General features: G+C 39.4%; 1 protein-coding gene across 7 annotated transcripts in view; it reads right to left on the bottom strand.

Annotated features, from left to right (window-relative positions):
• The window catches only part of epha7 (eph receptor A7), a 152,094-nt gene that overhangs the window by 5,952 nt on the left and 127,140 nt on the right, over positions 1 to 19,002 (bottom strand). For 2 of the 7 annotated variants that reach the window (XM_074685702.1, XM_074685705.1), the window contains exons 10-15: positions 15,814 to 15,939; positions 15,184 to 15,369; positions 10,530 to 10,591; positions 10,092 to 10,301; positions 8,057 to 8,272; positions 507 to 700 (exon numbers count right to left, since the gene is read on the bottom strand). In XM_074685702.1, coding sequence (XP_074541803.1) covers positions 507 to 700; positions 8,057 to 8,272; positions 10,092 to 10,301; positions 10,530 to 10,591; positions 15,184 to 15,369; positions 15,814 to 15,939 — 994 coding nt within the window. The remainder of the gene's footprint in view (positions 1 to 506; positions 701 to 8,056; positions 8,273 to 10,091; positions 10,302 to 10,529; positions 10,592 to 15,183; positions 15,370 to 15,813; positions 15,940 to 19,002) is intronic. The other 5 variants (XM_074685707.1, XM_074685708.1, XM_074685703.1 and 2 more) reach the window with 3 other exon arrangements.

The raw sequence follows: 19,002 nt of genomic DNA, 5'->3' as shown, positions 1-19,002 counted from the left end.
GGGTAAAAAGTGGCTGATTGGAGGCTTCAATCAATAAGAATTTCACAAACAGATGCAGCATGTCAGCTTTCTGCTTCTGGAAAATATTTTTGTCAATATCTTTAGAATCTGGATGCATCCGCCTCATGCAGGCTCCATATGATGGAGTGCTTTTTAAGCAGCTCTAACCTCAGAGGCTCGGTCTCACCTCAGGGAAGTATGTCCTGCCTGCAAATGGAATTCATCTGACAAACGTCAGAGTGAGCGCTGGAGTTCCCTCTGCACTTTAAAGTACCAGGAACTCATTACAGAGATTGATTTAAAAGCCCTGCCATTGACCATAAAGCCATGGAAGCTGCTTTGGGGTATCGATCCCCGGGGATTTATCTCTCATCTGTGAACTACAGAGGCTGAATCATCCAGTGGACACTTTGGATCATCCTCTAATGGGCTCAGATAAAAGTCCAAATTCTTTATTGCATGAAGCTGTGTTTCAGAACCACTCTTCGGATGCTTTATCTCCTCACCTTGTACACGTTCCCACTGGGGTTTTCAAAGTGTTGGGGTTGCGGATCATCTTATCGAGGATGCCAACGATTTGATCGAATTTGGGCCGCTCGGCCCGGTCTTTCTGCCAGCAGTCCAGCATGAGCTGATGAAGACCTGGAGGACAGTCCATGGGTGCTGGAAGACGGTAGCCCTCCTCTATCGCCTTTATGACCTGGACCAATCAAAACACATGAAAACATCACAGTCAGCAATCAAATCATCATCTCTCACATTAAAAATGTTTGTAGGTGATTCACATCAGGCACATCACTCAAATCATCCCTCATTAACGGATTCTAAAGACTCAGAGTGTTTTTGTTGTGTTTGATCTGTGTCATCACCTGCTGTCAGTGAGCGCCGAGCGCTGCGGCGAGGCTTTGAACCAGCGCTTTAGAAAACTGACTCACTTTATTTTCATACTCATCTCTGTTCTTAAAAGACTTCACATTTCTAGAGAGGGAGTTAAAGAATGTGCTACGACAGGATAAGTGAAAATGAAGGTCGAGCTGAAGAGGAGATCTTTATGTGTGGACATGTGACTCAGACCGAAGCACTGACTGCATTCACATGGAAACGTATTCATTGTTGAGACCATTTTGTTGTTTTTTGTTAGGTTTTCGTAATAAGCACTGATCATTTATTTAGTTCAGAGCGGCTGCTGTGTGTAATCACACTCAGCTACACTTCGAGGAAGATTGAGGTGCCACAAATCATGAGTTTGGCTTTCAAAAAAAACTAAATAAGCACAACGTACGCTGTAATACCAGCATCAAACCTCCTGAAGTGTCACATCCTGTCTATGTTGATTTTCTTGTGGCTTGTGCTGTATTATTTCAGTGTTTGCTGGCAGCATGAAGCATCAGACGTCCTCTCATTTAGGTAGTTTCTGTATTGGCTGAACCCCCGGAGGAGGATCCTGGTACAACCTTTACACAGGTCGTGACTTTGGAGCGAGTTTTCAAAGCAGACTAACATCAAACACCCTGATCCCTCACTGCACAGGTGAAACACAATTTATGGACGTCACACCACCTCATTGGACACCTTACCTGGGCCTGAAGACACATGTCAACATGCCCAACCCACCTGTACAGCAACCTTAATGGGTGGACATGATTGGATGACTTCTTTTACTTTCTTTTTTAAACTCCTTCGGCCTAAATGTGGTCCAGAGTATGTTTAACTCGGACCCTGATGAAGGCCACAAGCCAAAGGGATCAATGCGGGATCACTGAAATCCTCCAATCCCCACTGTGCAATCAATGGAAGGTTTTAAAGACTTGAAGAACCAAGTCCTACCCCCAATAACTCATGAATAGGCTTTCTAACAATCTCACCTTCAACTACCTGTGATGGACAGATGACATCATCACTGTTTGTTTTTTTCTTTGTAAATTATTGTATCTTTGGAACCAAAGGTCATAGAGACCAGTGGCGTACCATGAAGATTTTTTTTTTTTTTTTTTTGGATTAGGGGCTGATCGTTATTTAAATATGACCGGGGTATAGTTGGGACATGATTGAGATTCTATTGTTTCCTTGTTGGTAAAGGTTGCAGGTCAAACTCTAAAATATCATTACACTTGGTAGAAATGTTTCTCACGTACAATTGTTGTGGTGATTTGAAGATATTATTTGGCTGTCTTGTATTCAAGTCCTCTTTTTTCTGAAAGTTTCATTTCTATTAGCTATACAAGCTTAAAAACGAGGCTTTAGCTAATGGTTAACGGTGATTGACAGCTTCCGTTCTCGTGTATTTTTATGGGGATTGTAAAATATGTCGGGAGGTAGAGTCAGGAAGTGATTAGAATCTTGAAAGAAAAAAAATATATATTATTTTTGTCACCCAGCTCCACTTAGATCCTCCCAGAATCCCTCATCATCTTCTCTACGCAGAATCTGGCTCCAAACTGCTACAATGGTGGCGCCTGAGACGGCGGTATTTTGGCTTCAAAACCGTAGAGTGATAAATGGTGGAGCCACGCTGTCCACTCTATACACAGTCTATGATAGAGACACAGAACCATGACTAGCATATCAGGTCTAATGCCACCCAGTCCTTAGTGTTGTGCACCAAAATAGAACTGGTCTAAAAAAAAAACAGTGGTTCCTAAAGTGGGAGTCAGGACCCAATGAGGGTCGTAAATCACTGACACAGGGTCGTGGAATGCCTTCCAAAATATCTTTCTGTTAAAAAATATTTAGAGAAATCAAATCTCATCCATAGTTGAAAAAATATTAAGAAATTAGAGGTTGTTGTTTTTGTTATTTATAGAACCATGCAAACATACAAAATTTGATCTTTTTTCTACCCGAGGTAACAAACTGACTATAGGTAGTCCCATCACCTAGATTAAGTATTTTAGGCTAGTAAAAGCCCAAAACATAACAAGGACCTGAAATGGATTTTTTTTAAAAAAGTAATAAAACCCAAAAGTGCTCAGCCTGATATGTAATTTAAAAAAATATATAATGGACCAAAAAATGAGATAACTTAATACATTTTGGCTTTTATTACATTTTTTTTTAATTAAATTTTGAGATCAGTCCTTTTGTTACATGATCAACCAGTTATCAAATTTCAGGCTTTGTTACATTTTTTTTGCATTACATTTAAGGTCGTTGTTAGTTTCGAGCTCTAACAAGGCTTTTTTTTGACCCACACAGCAGGGGGTCGCCTGTCTCCAGCACTGTGTTTTTATTTACTATTGCTGGTTTTAAAGACTTGAACTTTAATATGAAAAATTATATGGCTATTGAAAAGTTTAGATAACAGGAGAGCATCTTAACTTCAGCTTCAGCGTAAAAGTTTGGGAAAGTCAAACTGTCAGATGGTCATGAGTTGTTATATTTACGTCCTATACTGTTGGTGTGTCCAGAAAAGAGCTACATTTACACTGCCCTGATAAATAATCCAAAAAGACCTGTTAAACTTAATCTCTCGTCACTCCACACCATGCTCACAGTTCAGTCCTGAGTTCATTAAAAGTCAACGCTGTGAGAACAGTGGGAGCAGAGGACACGTTGGTTCCTCTTCCTTTACTGTTTGCATACGAAGCTGCGTTCGTTCATCAGCTATTCCTGTCAGGACCGCTCAGACAAGACTGAGTCATGGAGGGAGAAGGTGTCAAAACAATGAAACCTTTGGGAAAAATGCAGATAATGTTCTCCCTCCATCCCCAGAGGATGTTTGCTGACATCTTGACAAAGCGCAAAATTTCTGACATTGATGTCTGTCAAGTAGCAGAGCGTCAAAACGCCTCATACACTGCTGTAATACCCAGACAACTTGTTTAGCATTTCTAACAGCGGATTGTTCAATCAGCCGGCCTCTGCCTGAGGACGCTGGAGAATCTTAATCAGGTTCAGCTCTGACGCTGTGGATGCTAAACATCGGGCGCCATATAGGAATCCAGAGGCCAGAGCTCGCCCGCCTCCTACCATCAATCAAAATGTGTCAAGGGTCCGACAATAAGGAACGGCTTCAAGTGGTCTGGCACGGTTGGACTCTCTCAGTGGGAGCTGGCAGAGAAAGCAGGCAACAGCACTCAGAGAGCTGCAGGAGAGTCAATCATTTTAGCAATTTGTGACATTTGTGAAAAGAAGTGCGGCTAGATGTGTTCTTTGAAGACGAGAAGTGTGGGCCAAGTCACTAGTCAGCACTCACAGTTTAATGGTCGGGAAAAATGAACGCTGCAAAAAAACTACCGTCGCCTTCATGAATCAAGAAGATCCGTCAGAGGCTCTGAAACAAAACAAGGTTCAGTCTCAGACTCTGCAGATTCTTATCCTGGCAACAGGACATGGGGTTCTCAAGGGGGGCAGAGGACTCAGGGTCTCATGTTGAAAGAATCTGTAGCTGACTTTATTTTACTTACACTAATTTCCACTTATTTAGCTTTTCTTGTGTATCTTGAGTTTCTTTGTGGTTATTTGTGTTTCTTATTTTGTGCTTTCTGAGTTAATCTCAGTTATTCTTGTGTGTCATGATCACTTTGTTGCTTCCTGTGTTTGGTTTGGTTCTCCTTGTGTTTCCTTTCTGTGTGACTGACCCTCATGTGTTTCACCTGTGTCTTGTTTCACACCTGTGTTTGATTGCTCCCCTGTTAAGGATGGATTGGGTGAATCTTTCTTAGGCCATGTCCACATGTAGCTGGGTATTTTCAAAAATGAGTATCCCCCCTCGTTGGTTTTGAAAAATACTTTCGTCCACACTCAGTGGGTAAATCTGCCAGTGAGTGCGGCTCCAAGCACGCCAAACCAATAATAGGCAGTGTTTTCCTGACATAAAACCCATACCAGCCAATCAGAATGAGCCCCCGTCATTCAGCTGTGACGTTGGGGAACTGAAAACTGTTTACCGGCGTCCACACCAAACCATGAAACTGGAGTTTTCCAAAATCTTCACTTTGGCCAGAGTTCTCAAAAAACACTGTTTTTAGTGACATAAAGCTGCGGTTTTGTGTGGATGACAGGCCTAAACGTATAAAAATATATGCAGTTTTCCAAATACCTGGCTATTAAAGGACTTAAAGGACTTAGCTGAAGCTAGACATCTTATATATGTTCACATTTTCCCATTGTGGCAATGTGGCATGTATCATCCCTGTCAAATAAACAAATAATAAAAAACAAAAAATGTGTGGACATGGCCTTAGCCTCATATATTCCAAGATTCATTGGGTGTGAACGCTAAAGATGAAGGACATGTCCGAACTCCTGTTTTATCCAGTTTAGAGGATTTCTGGCAACAACTGTGATTTTATTTCTGAAACGATTGATGAAGATTTCATTATATTGTGGAAAAACGTGTTGGTTGGGTTCCTTTTAAGTAACTTACAGAGGAGAGAAAACACTTTATTCATAAATCTTATTATTATGGCAAAGTTCTATGTTCATAAATGTCAATTCTCTGGAAAAAAACATATTTGATTTGTTTTTTACAAGTAATTAAAACAAAGCAATTGATTCAGTACTTTGAAAAAACAGAGGCAGTTAAACTTTAACAGCTCACAATCTATACAAGTTTTGGATTTGATCTAACAACCTCCCTAGCACTTGTTCAAAAATTAAAAATGTATGGTTTTGCTTAACTCTGTCTTATGAAAGATTGTGGTTCTATACTCTATATCAATAAAAATGAATAAAATATAAAGTAAAATAGTACAAACAGTAATAGTAAAAAAAAGCCCATCCAGTTTTTTAATGTAAGCTTTTGGTTTACTTGTGTTTAAGAAGCTAGCCATTCCAAATTTATCTGACATTACTCACGTAAGCCTGACAGGTGAGGGCGGCGCTGCGTGATGATGAGAGAGACATACAGGAAATTCTCCATAGACCAGACGGTCTTAAAATCAGTTCAGCTCATAGGGTCAATGCAGGCTGTGAAGGCTGGATCCCAGTGGCGGACTGGGACTGAAAACCTCTGTTGGGGGGGCAGATGGCCGTACCGGCCCACTGAGGCAGCGGCCCACCGGGAAACCTGATGGCCATCATCCTTGCCGGATCCTCCAAAGGCTGCGGCCCTCATGGGCTGCAGACCCTGAACTAGTACTTTACTACAGTCTCTATAGCTGCGTTTCCACCAAGCAGACCGTTTCAGTTTGTCTCGGTACGGCGTGCTTTTTGCGGCATTTCCACTGACTCATCCCGGGACAGATCCCTGAAAACCAAGACGAGCCGACCTACTTTTTTGGGACCCTTTCGTATGGGTGCCAGACTGAACCGATCCGCTCTCGGAAGGTGGAGCAACACACTGCAGACCGTTGATTGGTCGAAAGAATCGTCACTTACCCCGACAGCATTTCTCCTGGCGGCACACAGACTGCTCTGAAACGAAGCTTGATTGCACTTTGTAACAGAGAGTTACATGAAAATCACAGAGAGGACGAAATGCTGCATGTCTTCCATCTATGCTCTTTGTTTACTGTGTCAAGTTTTCTTCTTCGTTGGATTTATTAGCGGGGTAAGCTACTACGGTGTCACACTATTGTTTAACGGTTGCAGCTTCCAGCATCCGGCTTACACGCCACCCACCACGAAAGGGCACAGTTTGCTGTGAAAACGCAAACGGGATCAGGCTTAACTGTACCACACCCTCCCAAATCGTACTGAACCGACTCGGACTGCTTGGTGAAAACGCATCTTATGTCTCTTGAGTTTGGTCCATCCTGTTGCGTCTCTCCCTATCTTTCAGTGCTTCCTCACACTTCTTGGTTTTCTATGAAAGTTTTTCTAGAGTATTGGGTTTTGTTTCTGTTGTATGAGTTTTGGGATTTTGAGTTTAGTTTCATAATAATAATAATACAAGAAAAGAAAAAAAGATTTTCAGGCTTCTGCTCTTGAGTTTGACTCAACATGGCCAAACTAAAGAAACTAAAGAACCCTGGAGTACCACTGAATAAAGAGATGCTTCCTGCTTTGTTGCTAAGAAATCTCCTTTTGTTTTTGAGCATCCTGTATGAAAGGAAATTCTTTAACAGGATTGTTGAATGTACTTTCCTTTGCTTTCTTTTCCAATTTAAAGACAAGACGGCTACTTTGAATTTATACCACAGGCCATGCTACTAAGTATTATCTACAGCAGCTCTGTAGTAATCTAAGTTTATATCAGCCTGATGAAATGTAAACAAAGGGTTAATCTCTCAAAAAAGCGACACAGAGCCACATATGATACTTCTCTTTTTCACCTGATAGATTTAAAGTAATGCTGACGTGTGAAATAGCTGTACTGCTCCTTTAAAACCAAGGCATATCTAAGTTATTACATCCTTGACTTGTACGACAAACTGAGAGCAATGCAAACTGCTAAATATGCATGATTTGCTGGCTGTGTAATTGGTTCAACACTGCTACTCACAATAGTTTCCATTAGCATAAGTCATTATAAACTTTTAAAGACATCTGAAGCCGAAGCATCCAGCATGACCGCTGTTTTCCACTCCTGGTGTTTATATTAATACCAGCCTCAGATCCATGTTCTCAGGGCTTCATTTCAATGCCTGTCCCATTCCAGGACTCTGTCTCCTTCAAATGTATTCAAAGTACACGGATACAGCGAGACTTCTTGAACTAATTAAGCCCAAGGTTACTCCTCCCACTGACTGCTCCCAGGAGAGTCCTGCAGGAAGCTTTGAAGAAGCACAAACTGAGATTTGTGTCATTTTCTTGGTTTCACAGAGATGACTTCATCAGAGATAATGAGGGATGAATCCAGGGTAAATATAAAAGCCTCAGAATGAATGCACCAGTTTAGGCAGCGGTCATGAAAAAGCAGTGTGGAGGTCACAGTGTGAGAGCTTTAAGTGATTAATGGTTTACTTACTTATGAATAAAGGTCACAAAACTGTAAAATTGCTCATAACTTCTTTGAACTTTAGTTGATAAATTACCATCTTTACCGACCCAAAAAATGCAGAGCAGAGTTCAGATGCTCTGATACCCACTCCACACAGTCACAGCTTAAAACGTCCCACATCCCTGATCCTGACTGACTATCTACCCGTAAAGAACGGAGGTGGTAACTCACATCTTGATTGGACATGTCCCAGTACGGCCGCTCCCCGTACGACATGACCTCCCACATGACGATGCCGTAGCTCCACACGTCGCTGGCTGAGGTGAATTTACGATACTGTATGGCTTCTGGCGCGGTCCATCTGACGGGTATTTTGCCACCCTGTTCAGTAAAACGCAGGTCAGTGGCTGGAGCAAAGATCAAATTCATAACATCCTGCATCTTCCCCTAAAACACAGAGTTCGACAGAGAGTCAAAAAACACAAACACACACACAATGAAAAAAACAACAACTCTTCAACAGGTTCACAAACACACTGCTGTAAGTGACTTTATTCTGATTTATTGACACATTTGTAGTTTTATTTTTATATTGTTTGGGACATAGCTCCTCAAAATAGATCTGTTGTTCCAGATATGACTCAGTCCTGCTGATTTATTCATGAAACTTGAAATGCTGAAAACTGGATTATGTGTCTGCACAAATAAAGTTTCGTGAATCCTGCCCTGCACGTGTTTCTCTCCATTTATGTTTATTCAGACAAACCAGCTCTCAAGTTTTAGGACTTATCCCTGCTGCATTAAGCATTAATACTTCCGTTCATATGAACAACTGTGGGTTGTTGGGAAATATATTTATATAACTAAACATTAATGTTCAGGGATTGAAGATTTCAGTTTGTTGTTACTTTCTGGGAAGAGGTGAAAAGAAAAATACGTTTATTTTTAAGGTCATAAATCTTCAGCAGTTTGTGTCTTATCTTTACACAGATGTGCAAAAATTACTTCATGGTCTGCAAAAAGGATACACTTTATTTATTTGTATCCACCATGTTTTTTTTTTTTTTTTTTTTTTTTTTTTATCTTTGGAACCTCTGAGGTTCTGACACATCCAGACAGGTCAGCACAGTGCATGATTATGCTTTCTACCAAAATAAAAGCTTCTTGTATTTTATCTTTTCTGCACATAACATGGCAGATGACAAAAGTACCTGATGTTATTAAAAAGACTCAGTAACTGAATGTTATATGTCACCTAATTTGACTGGCTGATGCTTTGAAAACAAACAAAAAACAACAACAACAAAAAAGAAAAAAAAAAAAAAAAAAAAAAAAATGCTAAATTTCCCAAAGTTTCAACAAATCCTTGGCCTCAACACATAATTGCCTAAGTCAATTGAGTGTAAATAAAAAATAAATAAGCAAATAAATAAATAAATAAAATAATAAAATAAAATAAAAAATAAATAAATAAAATGAAATATAATAAAATATAATATAATATAATATAATATAATATAATATAATATAATGAAATATAATAAAATAAAATATAATATAATATAATATAATATAATATAATATAATATAATATAATATAATATAATATAATATAATATAATATAATGTAATATAATAGTTATAAAGTTAAAAATTACAGCATGGAGAGAGCAATAAAATCGCAGATCCTTCCTAACCTGGCAACCTAAAATAAGAATAAATATTTATTGTTTTAACACAAAACGATGCCTCCTGAAGGGGACAGCTTTGATTTTAGTGGTATTGGAATCTTGTTTGTAAATATATGTTTGTAGAGATGTGTTTCTGAGTAGTTAAAAGCACATAGGGGATCCCATTGGCTATGCAAAAATTAAGTTTAACTCTACAGTTAATAATGAATTGACTGATCAGCTGGTCTGCGTGTTCAGACATGTGGAATGTAATGAAATACTGAAGACATTTTATGCTCTACACATGATAACAGATGATACGTCCAAAGCTAGCAGACCCAAAGTTGAACCTGTTCCTGATCTATGAAGGATTTGTGATTTAGAACCAGCTGCAGCTTTAAACCTCTTCCTAAAGGATGTCTTGTCAGGGACTTGTTCTCAGATAAAGCTTGTTTTGCATGTTAAAACGGAGCAGACTACTTGGGCGTGCACCGGTGCTCCTGCTCTATTTTTCATGCACCGGCTGAGACTTGATTAGAGAATTCAGACAGGGCTCTGGGTGGAGGGAGGGAGGGAAAGAGCTTTAATTGACTCACAGTTGTTGTGTAGACAGCCTCAGGATCGTCGTCGATCACCCTTGACAGGCCGAAGTCAGACACTTTACATACGAGATTGCTGTTGACAAGGATGTTGCGAGCAGCCAGATCTCGGTGGACGTATCCCATATCGGAGAGATACCTCATCCCCGCCGCGATGCCCCGCAGCATGCCCACCAGCTGGATGACGGTGAACTGGCCGTCGTGTTTCTGCGCGGCACAGAGAAAACACAGGCAGGTCAGCCATCTTCACTGACCAGGAGGGGAATGTAGGTCACAGCACTGCAGCAGCTCCGGCACAGAGATTTATGATATTTATGCGATGCACAGATCCTGCTGCAGACTACCTGCTGTCTGGGACGCTTTCCAGAAAATGCACAGGAAAAAGTTTGCAGGGATGCTGCTTTGAGCTCCTGTAATTTGGAAGGTGATACTCACCCTGAGGAAAGCGTCTAATGAGCCGTTCTCCATGTACTCGATGACAATCATCACCGGCTTTCCTGCACACAACAAAGAGACGGACATGAAACAGAGACTCTGACTAATTGATACCTTCATTTTGTTTGCTTACATGAGGAACAACAATCCTGGAGTTATTTTTAGCTGTGTGTTTTATTGGCTGTTAATTAAAAGTTACCATCTGCTGCTTTTATTACAGCGTCTAAATGAGGAAATGTTAAACAGGGAGTTTGGCTAATTTAATCAGATATAATGTCACTTGAACTACTTTTACCTCCCAAAGCTAAATGCAGTCTGATGAAAGGGATCACGCAGGATATTTTAACCATCCCCTGGCATTTATATCGGGATGAGACTGGATAGTTTGGGGATTTTAGGGTTCTTTGTTTGTGGGACTGCTCTCTTTTTAAGCCTGGCAGTGGGATATGAAGCACAGATATAAAGGGTGCATGATTCTAATCATGTCTTATAGTTAATTTGATTTATTTCATCATTAAAAAATACTGAGCTTCCTGCTATTTGGAGGCTGTAGTCATCCATGTTGCATTTTTAATGGAGATACAGTTACTTGTTTAGCCTTAAGCAATGCACTTTATGCAGTTGTAATTATTTTACTGCGTCTTAGTACATTTTCTCCACTGTTATTAAATGATTTCCTGTTCTGTGAAGCAAACTGTGATGTTACTTGATGTGGGTTTTTTTCTTTGTTTGTTTGGACAAGTTGCTGTTTGTCACTATCTCAGCATAAGGCTCTCTCTCTCTATATATATATATAGGAGTCTCATCTTTTTACAAAAACTATCTCCAAGCCTGAAGCGATCAAGTATTTCGAAGAAGTACGCCCACTCCACCCTGTCCAAAGCTTTCTCAGCATCTAACAACAGAAGAGCTGTGTCTGGAGCGTCATTCTGGACATGTCAGATGTTTAATACCCTGTGTATGATGTAAAACCCTTGTGGTTCCACAACAAAACCATTTTGGTCACCAGTTATAATTTTGGTAAAGGATTACCTCTAATCTCTTTGCTAAGAAAGACTGGTTGGCCTTAAATTTTCACATCTATCAGTTGGCTTTCCAGGTTTAGGGAGGAGTGTTAAAGTAGCCTCTCCAAAGGATATAGGAAGAATCTCTTTCTGAAATGATTCAGTATAGATTTCCAGAGGAGGTGTCTTTAATTTAGATTCTAATTCCGGTATTGTTTTATATTAAGGTCCTGTAATAAGCATTAATAAGACCTTTGTGAGTACTTATAAGATACTTATTCACATTATCATTTGTTTATAAGACTATAAAACTGCTTAATAAGTGTTTAATAAGGTCATTGTAAGGGTTAGGTGTGAGGCCCCACAGGTTAGGTTTAGGCATGGGGCCCTGAATGGTTAGGTTTAGGGGAAGGGCTGGGGTAGGGCTCATGAGAGACAAAAGCAGAAGACAAAAAACAAAGAGGGTTAGGGTTAGGTTCCATATAGCTTATAGATTAAGTTTTCTTGTAGTAACTATTACAATGACCTTATTAAACACTTATTAAGCAGTTATATAGTCTTATAAACAAATAATAATGTGAATAAGCATCTTATAAGTACTACAAAGGTCTTATTAATGCTTATTACAGGACCTTAATATAAAGCGTTACCCAAATTTCTTACACAAATCTGTGGGTAAATCATCAGGTTTAGCAGAACTCGTGCACTTAGGGCGCGGTCACACTGGCCATCCAAACTGTTCTGTGGAGAGTAAGGCCAGTGGTCACACTACTCCGATATGAACCAGACTTTAGCGGGTATCTCACACTCACATGGCCCATCTATGTCATCGTGAAGCGTCTGTTTACATGAAGTGGGATCTCACCACTCCTAAAACTATTAATCGTCCAAAAACTCATGTTTTTCACCAATATTCCATCATGGTCCGCTCCGGGTTAGTCCTCTGCTGCAGTCTGTGTCACTCCAGACAGCGCTGTGTGGCTGTACTGACCTCTGAACTCACAAAGATTTTGTTTACATTAGCCCATCCGCTCATATGGAGTACTCTCTGGAGAGCTGACTCCACTTCCTCCTTTCTTTGAGGGGCAAAGGTAAACAAAGTCTTTGTGAGTTCAGAGGTCAGTACAGCCACACAGCGCTGTCTGGAGTGACACAGACTGCAGCAGTGGACTAACCCGGAGCGGACCGTGATGGAATATTGGTGAAAAAGGATTAATGCGGTTTTAGGAGCGGCGCTGTCTATACCCCGATGGATCCCATTATACAGACATCCGCTGCACGATTTTGGATCGAAATATCTCCTGAAGCACTGTTTGGATCAGGAAAGCTTTAACCAAACTTATCCTTTAACAGCGCTCTCTCTTCCCCCGGTTCAAAGCATGTTGCTAGATGTGATACATTCAGGGACCGTCGGAAATTTGAAAATCTGACGAGAGCACCACTTTTTTCATGTAGGACAAACGGTTTGTAATTGCTAGACATTTGAAAATAAGTGCGTCTTTGAACGCCTTGCGGATGTGGGATCCAGATTAATCTGCATTAATTCTTATGACGCATTTATTTGCAGTGTAATTTATCAATCTAATTAACGCGTTAAAATGACAGCCCTAGTCTGCACATAACATCCAAATGCTGGACATCATTACAACGTCCAAAAATGGTCGGATCTAGATGTCAAAATTTGTACCCATTTTGCAAGTTGCTCTGACTACTAGATATGGTCCTCGACAGACCGACCCAATACTGATGTGATCTGCATGTTTCCTCGATGTCGCCAGTGTGACCGCGTCCTTAGTTGCAACAGAGATATCATCCACTGTTATATTTCTCCCCAGTGTCGCCCTTTTTTCTTCATTAATTTAAAGGAACACTGAAGTGTTTTAAAATATATTTTGATCTAGTAATTCTGGATTGCTTTCAGATCTGTACAGTTTTGCATAATGATCTCTGAATTTACTTTTAATTTCAGTATGACTTAAAATATCCTTATTTACCTTATTTATAATTATTTTTTAATAGTAATAGCTCTTTCAGTTTGAAGTTGTTTTATGTACAATGCGAGATTTTTTTTCCTGACTTTTCCCCTTGATCAAAGATAAAATGCTTCAGATTGATAGGATTACCTGCAGCCTTTAAAGCAGAGATTTCATTATACACTCGATCACAGTAATTCTTGATGTGGGACGTGGGCTTAACAAAGTTAATTTGTGTTTATCTGCCCTTAGTTTTGAAAGTTGTGAAACAAGCTTTCAGTTTGTTTTGTTTGGTTTGTAACTCTTTTGTTAATATTTTTGAGTCATTCAGCGACAGCTTCTATCCCTACAGTTTGAAATGCTCATTGCAATCTGCAGAACAGTGTTTGTGTTCGTCCTCCACACTCCAAACTCTTCAAGACATGCAGAAACTAAGAAGCAATGAGATAATAGATCTTAAACCCTCCAGAGTCCAAACCTGCAGGTGGATTCTGGGAGGTGTTGGGGCTGAAAGGTTTAGTGCAGCTCTGGTGCAGGGCAGTGGAAGCAGTGAAACAGCAGAGCAGAAGTCTTGCAGCTTTATTAAACCTCTGAATCGTGAGGTTATGTTTGTTGAGTGATTTCAAGAAATGATGCCCGTGAGTGGTTTTTCAGCATTACAACTACCATCACATCATTTTGATGGTTGTGTTTTCTTTTCTTAAACAATAATCACCAAACACATCATCCTGAATGTAGATACTCATTTGAATTGTTTCTTGAAGCTTTTAACAAAGTTTAAACTCTGTAGCCGCTTTTTTTTTTTTTTTAATCCTTGTGGTTGTTTTAAATATGGGTTTATGTGTTTTTATCATAATGTCACTATATATTACGATTATTATCATTAATATTAATTTTTATTTATTTATTTAATTAAATTATTTATATGTATCTATATATGTATGTATATATGTATCTATATATGTATGTATATATATATATATATATATATATATATATATATATATATATATATATATATATATATATATATATATATATATATATATATATATATATATATATATATATGTATATATATATATAAATATAAATATTGTCTTAAGCAATATATATAAACAATATAAACTATATATATATGTATATTTATATGTGTATATATATATATATATATATATATATATATATATAGTTTATATTTTTTATATACATTGCTTAAGACAACTTTTCCCAGAATGCAAAGCAACATGGTAACGTGTTTATATGTAGTTACGCAGAGCTATTTTTTGACAACTAGAAATTTTTTTTACTTTCTACTGCTAAACTTTGACTGGCCAGGGACTTTTGGCTCATATGGATTTGTGTTGAACAGGCAAATATAAGAGGTAAGACTATAACAAGATCAGTTTGAAAGTCCTCACATGGCCTTTAATTTGGCATTACTTGAGCTCAGATTACTGACCGTTCACTCTGTGCTGTCCTGACATTATCAACACACACACACAGCAGGACAAGTGGAAAACCTGGCTCCTTGCGTCTCATTTCGGAAAATAATAAAATCTGCCTCCGTTTTAGATCTGATTAAACAGGGTGACGCACACTAACACGCTCTCTCAGTTTTCTCTTGCCTCCTCCCCACTTTTCCCCTCTCTCCATCCCTCCTCTTGGTGTGTTTACCTCTCGTCACCACCCCCTCCAGATGAACCACATTGGGATGGTCGAACTGTCCCATGATGCTGGCCTCGCACAGGAAGTCCCGCCTCTGCTTCTCCGTGTAGCCCACTTTGAGCGTCTTGATGGCGACCGACACGTCCCGCTTTCCAGGCAGCTTGAGCCGGCCGCTGCACACCTCCCCGAACTCTCCTGGAGGTGGAACGTGAAAGCGTTGGTGAGTGAGCGGCGGCGGGGGAAGAAAAACCTCCAGCCTCTTCACAATGACAAATTTATTAGTGTATTTTGAGACAAAGCAGCTGTGCGGCGTGGAATACAAATTGGAGTGCGACATCTTGTTACACTCAGGGGAGTGTAACTGAGACCTATAATAAGACATGCTGGAGAGGCACAGATACTGTCATTGACCGCCGGTGGAAAACCCATGTGGCAGCAATTTTTCAGCTGCAGGAATCTCAGCGGCTGCCTCTTCAGACGAGGCCCACACATTAATTGCCATGAACTTTTTCCCCCCTTCACAATTGCACCATCAATAAACAGCGCATGAAGCTGTGTCCCAACACAAGGTGTAAATATTTGCCTGTCAGCGTGATATATGATAGCTGCAGTCACTAAAGAGACACGAGATGAGCTCACCTGCTCCGATAACCCGCTCGATTTTAATGCACGAGGCGTCCAGCTCCTTGGCAAATTGATGGACGGCCCTGTTTGGGTCCTCGTAGGTTTCAGGGTCGATGTAGGTTTTGGTGCCTGGAAATTTAACTGTAGAAAGGTAAGAGGATTACTGTTATGATTAAATATGCACACTGCACAGCGGCGCCCGCTTGACAGGCAAACGATTACAAAGAGCAGCGATTCAGAGGGAATAACTGAGCAGTCAGCAGCCGGTGTCAGAAAAGCTTTTTCACCGGCAGAATTCATCACAAAGATTTGAGTAACCTGTGCACATAATGCTTTTATGCAGCTGTCGGTTACCTTTCACCTCCCTGCAGCTCAGGCTGCCTCAGCGGAGAATAATGTGGCCACAAACCCAGACTTTTAGAATACTTGTAGTTGAAATGTCACAAGCAGCTGAAAGTTTAATCCTTAATAATTAATGTTTGAAAACCACCTCGACTTCAGAGCTCCGGATACAGGTTCAACTGAGCTGAAATCCTGCCATAAAAGTGAATTGGATTTAATTTGTTGGTGGGGGCTCTGCGTGTTCAGTGTTTCCTCTCTGTGCTGATCAAACTCCTGACCGATGAGGAAGTGATGTTACAGATTACAGGAGAACTCTAATTTGATTTCTGGGGCCTGGATTTAATTAATCCCACATGAGAAAGCTGTTTATTTTGACCTGATGTGAACTTTCAGTTCTTTCAGGGTCTGAGTGGAGAAAAGCTGAATGTTTGCGTCAAATCCTGTGAATAAAGATCCTTCCAAGTTTATGTTACGTACGTTTTCATAAATTTGCACTTTTGACTTTTGACCTCATGTTTTCATGTCTGCTTTTATTTTGTACTCACGTCTCTACTCTTGCTTCAGGTGACCTCACTTCCTGTCCTAGTGTTTTCCTGCCTTTGTGACTGTGAGCCTCACCCCTCATTGTTTTAACCTGTGCCCCATTACCTCTTTCATGCCAGTCTTTTCCATAATCCATGTGTCCGGTTTGACTCAGTACATATTTTGTCCTTCTTGTTTTATGATTTCAGTAGATGTTGTGATTTTTAGTTGCATCTTTGTTTATTGAGTTTTTCCTTTTTTTTGCAGCTTTGCTACGGTTTTTGATTCACCTTTTCCTCCTTTTTTCTCCAAATGTATTTGTCCTTAAATTTATAATAATACTAATGTTAGTAGTATTATTATTATTATTATTATTATTATTATTATTATTATTATTATTATTATTATTATTATTATTATTATTAATAATAATAATAATAATAATAATAATAATAATAATAATAATAATAATAATAATAATACTAATAATAATAATAATAATAATAATAAATAATTTTATTTATTTAGCGCTTTTCAAAAACTCAAAGATGCTTTACAAGGTAAAAGCAGTATAAAGAGCAAGTTTAAAAACAGATACAAATAATGAATAACAGTAAAAAAAAAAAAAACGTATAGAAAAAGAAGACGAGGCAGAAACAATTCAAAGGTGCAGAGAAAAAGCAAGCTCAGGACAGGAGTTTGTCCGTTTAAGTTAAAAGCTTTGCAAAATAGGTGAGTTTTGAGTTTCGTTTTGAGGACGGTGGGGTCAGCAGTATCACAGAGGTGTTATGGGAGTGAGTTCCAAAGGGAGGGGGCAGCAACAGAGAAGGCTCTGTCCCCCCAGGTTATAAGCCTTTACATGGTTAGAAGTCTTTTTTGGTTTTCAACTCATGCTGAGCTTTTAGGCCCTCTGTGCAGATTATTTTCTGTCTTGTCTTTAAAAGTAGAGTCTGCAGGATTTTACCCCAAAATAAAATGTCAGCTTCTACAGGAATAATCCTGCTCAATCATCTCCCACGAGCCTCTGTACATGTGTGTCAGTGTCTGTGTCTGCCTCAACCCCCTCCCCTGCCTGTATGTTGATATTTTGATTGTTTCAGGACGTTTTTGGGCAGAGAGTAAGCTCTGCATGTTGAAGATCTTGAGCAGAAGCTAATCAGAGAAGCTACGCAGGAAGGAAAACACAACCAAAGTGAAAGGAAATGCCAAACAGATGAAGCTTTTTCCCAAACGAAGGTGAAGCTTGGCTCGACGTTCACTCGCTTTCAGGGGCTTGGAGAGCAGCATGGGACGAAGAGCAACATCAGTTAGCTTTGTGCTAACCAAGTAAATTCCTGTGATCAGCTTGTGTTATCATCCCAAGTCAGTTGCACGGCTCTCAAGGTTGCTGGGCTCATGTAGCTTTGGTGGGTGTGTGCTGCTGCTGGCACTGAGCCAAGGAGGAGGAGCCTAAGTTGAATGTTGTGTTTACAACTAGCAAAGTAGTAAAAGGATTTCTCGAAATTACGAGAACAAACTCATAAATTCATTTCAACTCCTAAATTTACAACAAGGACTCGTAATCTATAGAGATTAAAGTTTTAAATCTATGAGAATAAACCAGTCACTGTTTGAGAATTGGGCTGAAAATACCAGGAATTAAAAATGCATCAGAACCATCTAAGTTATGAATCTAATAGACATGAAATTTTAATCTTTTGAGAAAGAAGCCTCAATTTTGTGAGAATGAAGTTGTAAATTTACAAGAATAAATTTGCAATTTAATAAAATTAAAGAAATGAAATTATGAAAAGGGGAGATGTTGAAACAAATGTGCAATCCATTGAGAATAAAGTCATAAATTTGTTAGATTAATTTATAAATTAGTTTGATCACAGGTGTATATTCACAAGAATTAAGCTGCAGTTTTATCAGAGAGGAGTCCTAATCTCAGGCTCCGAAATCTGCTTAAACTAAAACTACACAACACTAAATTAACTTCACAATACATTCAGCCAAAACACTTCTACCCTCAAGTCCCACAAATCAAAGCTGGAGAAAAATTCGACTGCTGGGACTGTTGATTTATTTTTGTGTGACTGATGCTCCTGACAAGACATTTGTCTTTTTTTAAAAGAATAAGGCGCATGTGATTTCATAAAACACTGATATGAGAAAAGTTCATGAATACCAATGAAGCAAGAGAGGAAGCAGTTTGTGTAAAATAAAGAAAACAAACAGGGTTACAGGAAGGCCAGCGCTGGGGTAGGGGGCTAGTGTCTCGCACAGAGCTCCAAATTAACAGCAAATTACAATATCATGCTCTATTAAGGGAGCTCACCACTCATGGGGGCAATTATA

The sequence above is a fragment of the Halichoeres trimaculatus genome, unplaced genomic scaffold (genome assembly GCF_033239565.1).
Source record: "Halichoeres trimaculatus isolate MK-OKI-2021-1 unplaced genomic scaffold, fHalTri1.1 fHalTri1_scaffold_13, whole genome shotgun sequence".
Taxonomy (NCBI): domain Eukaryota; kingdom Metazoa; phylum Chordata; class Actinopteri; order Labriformes; family Labridae; genus Halichoeres; species Halichoeres trimaculatus.
This window is presented reverse-complemented; position numbering and strand designations above follow the sequence as displayed.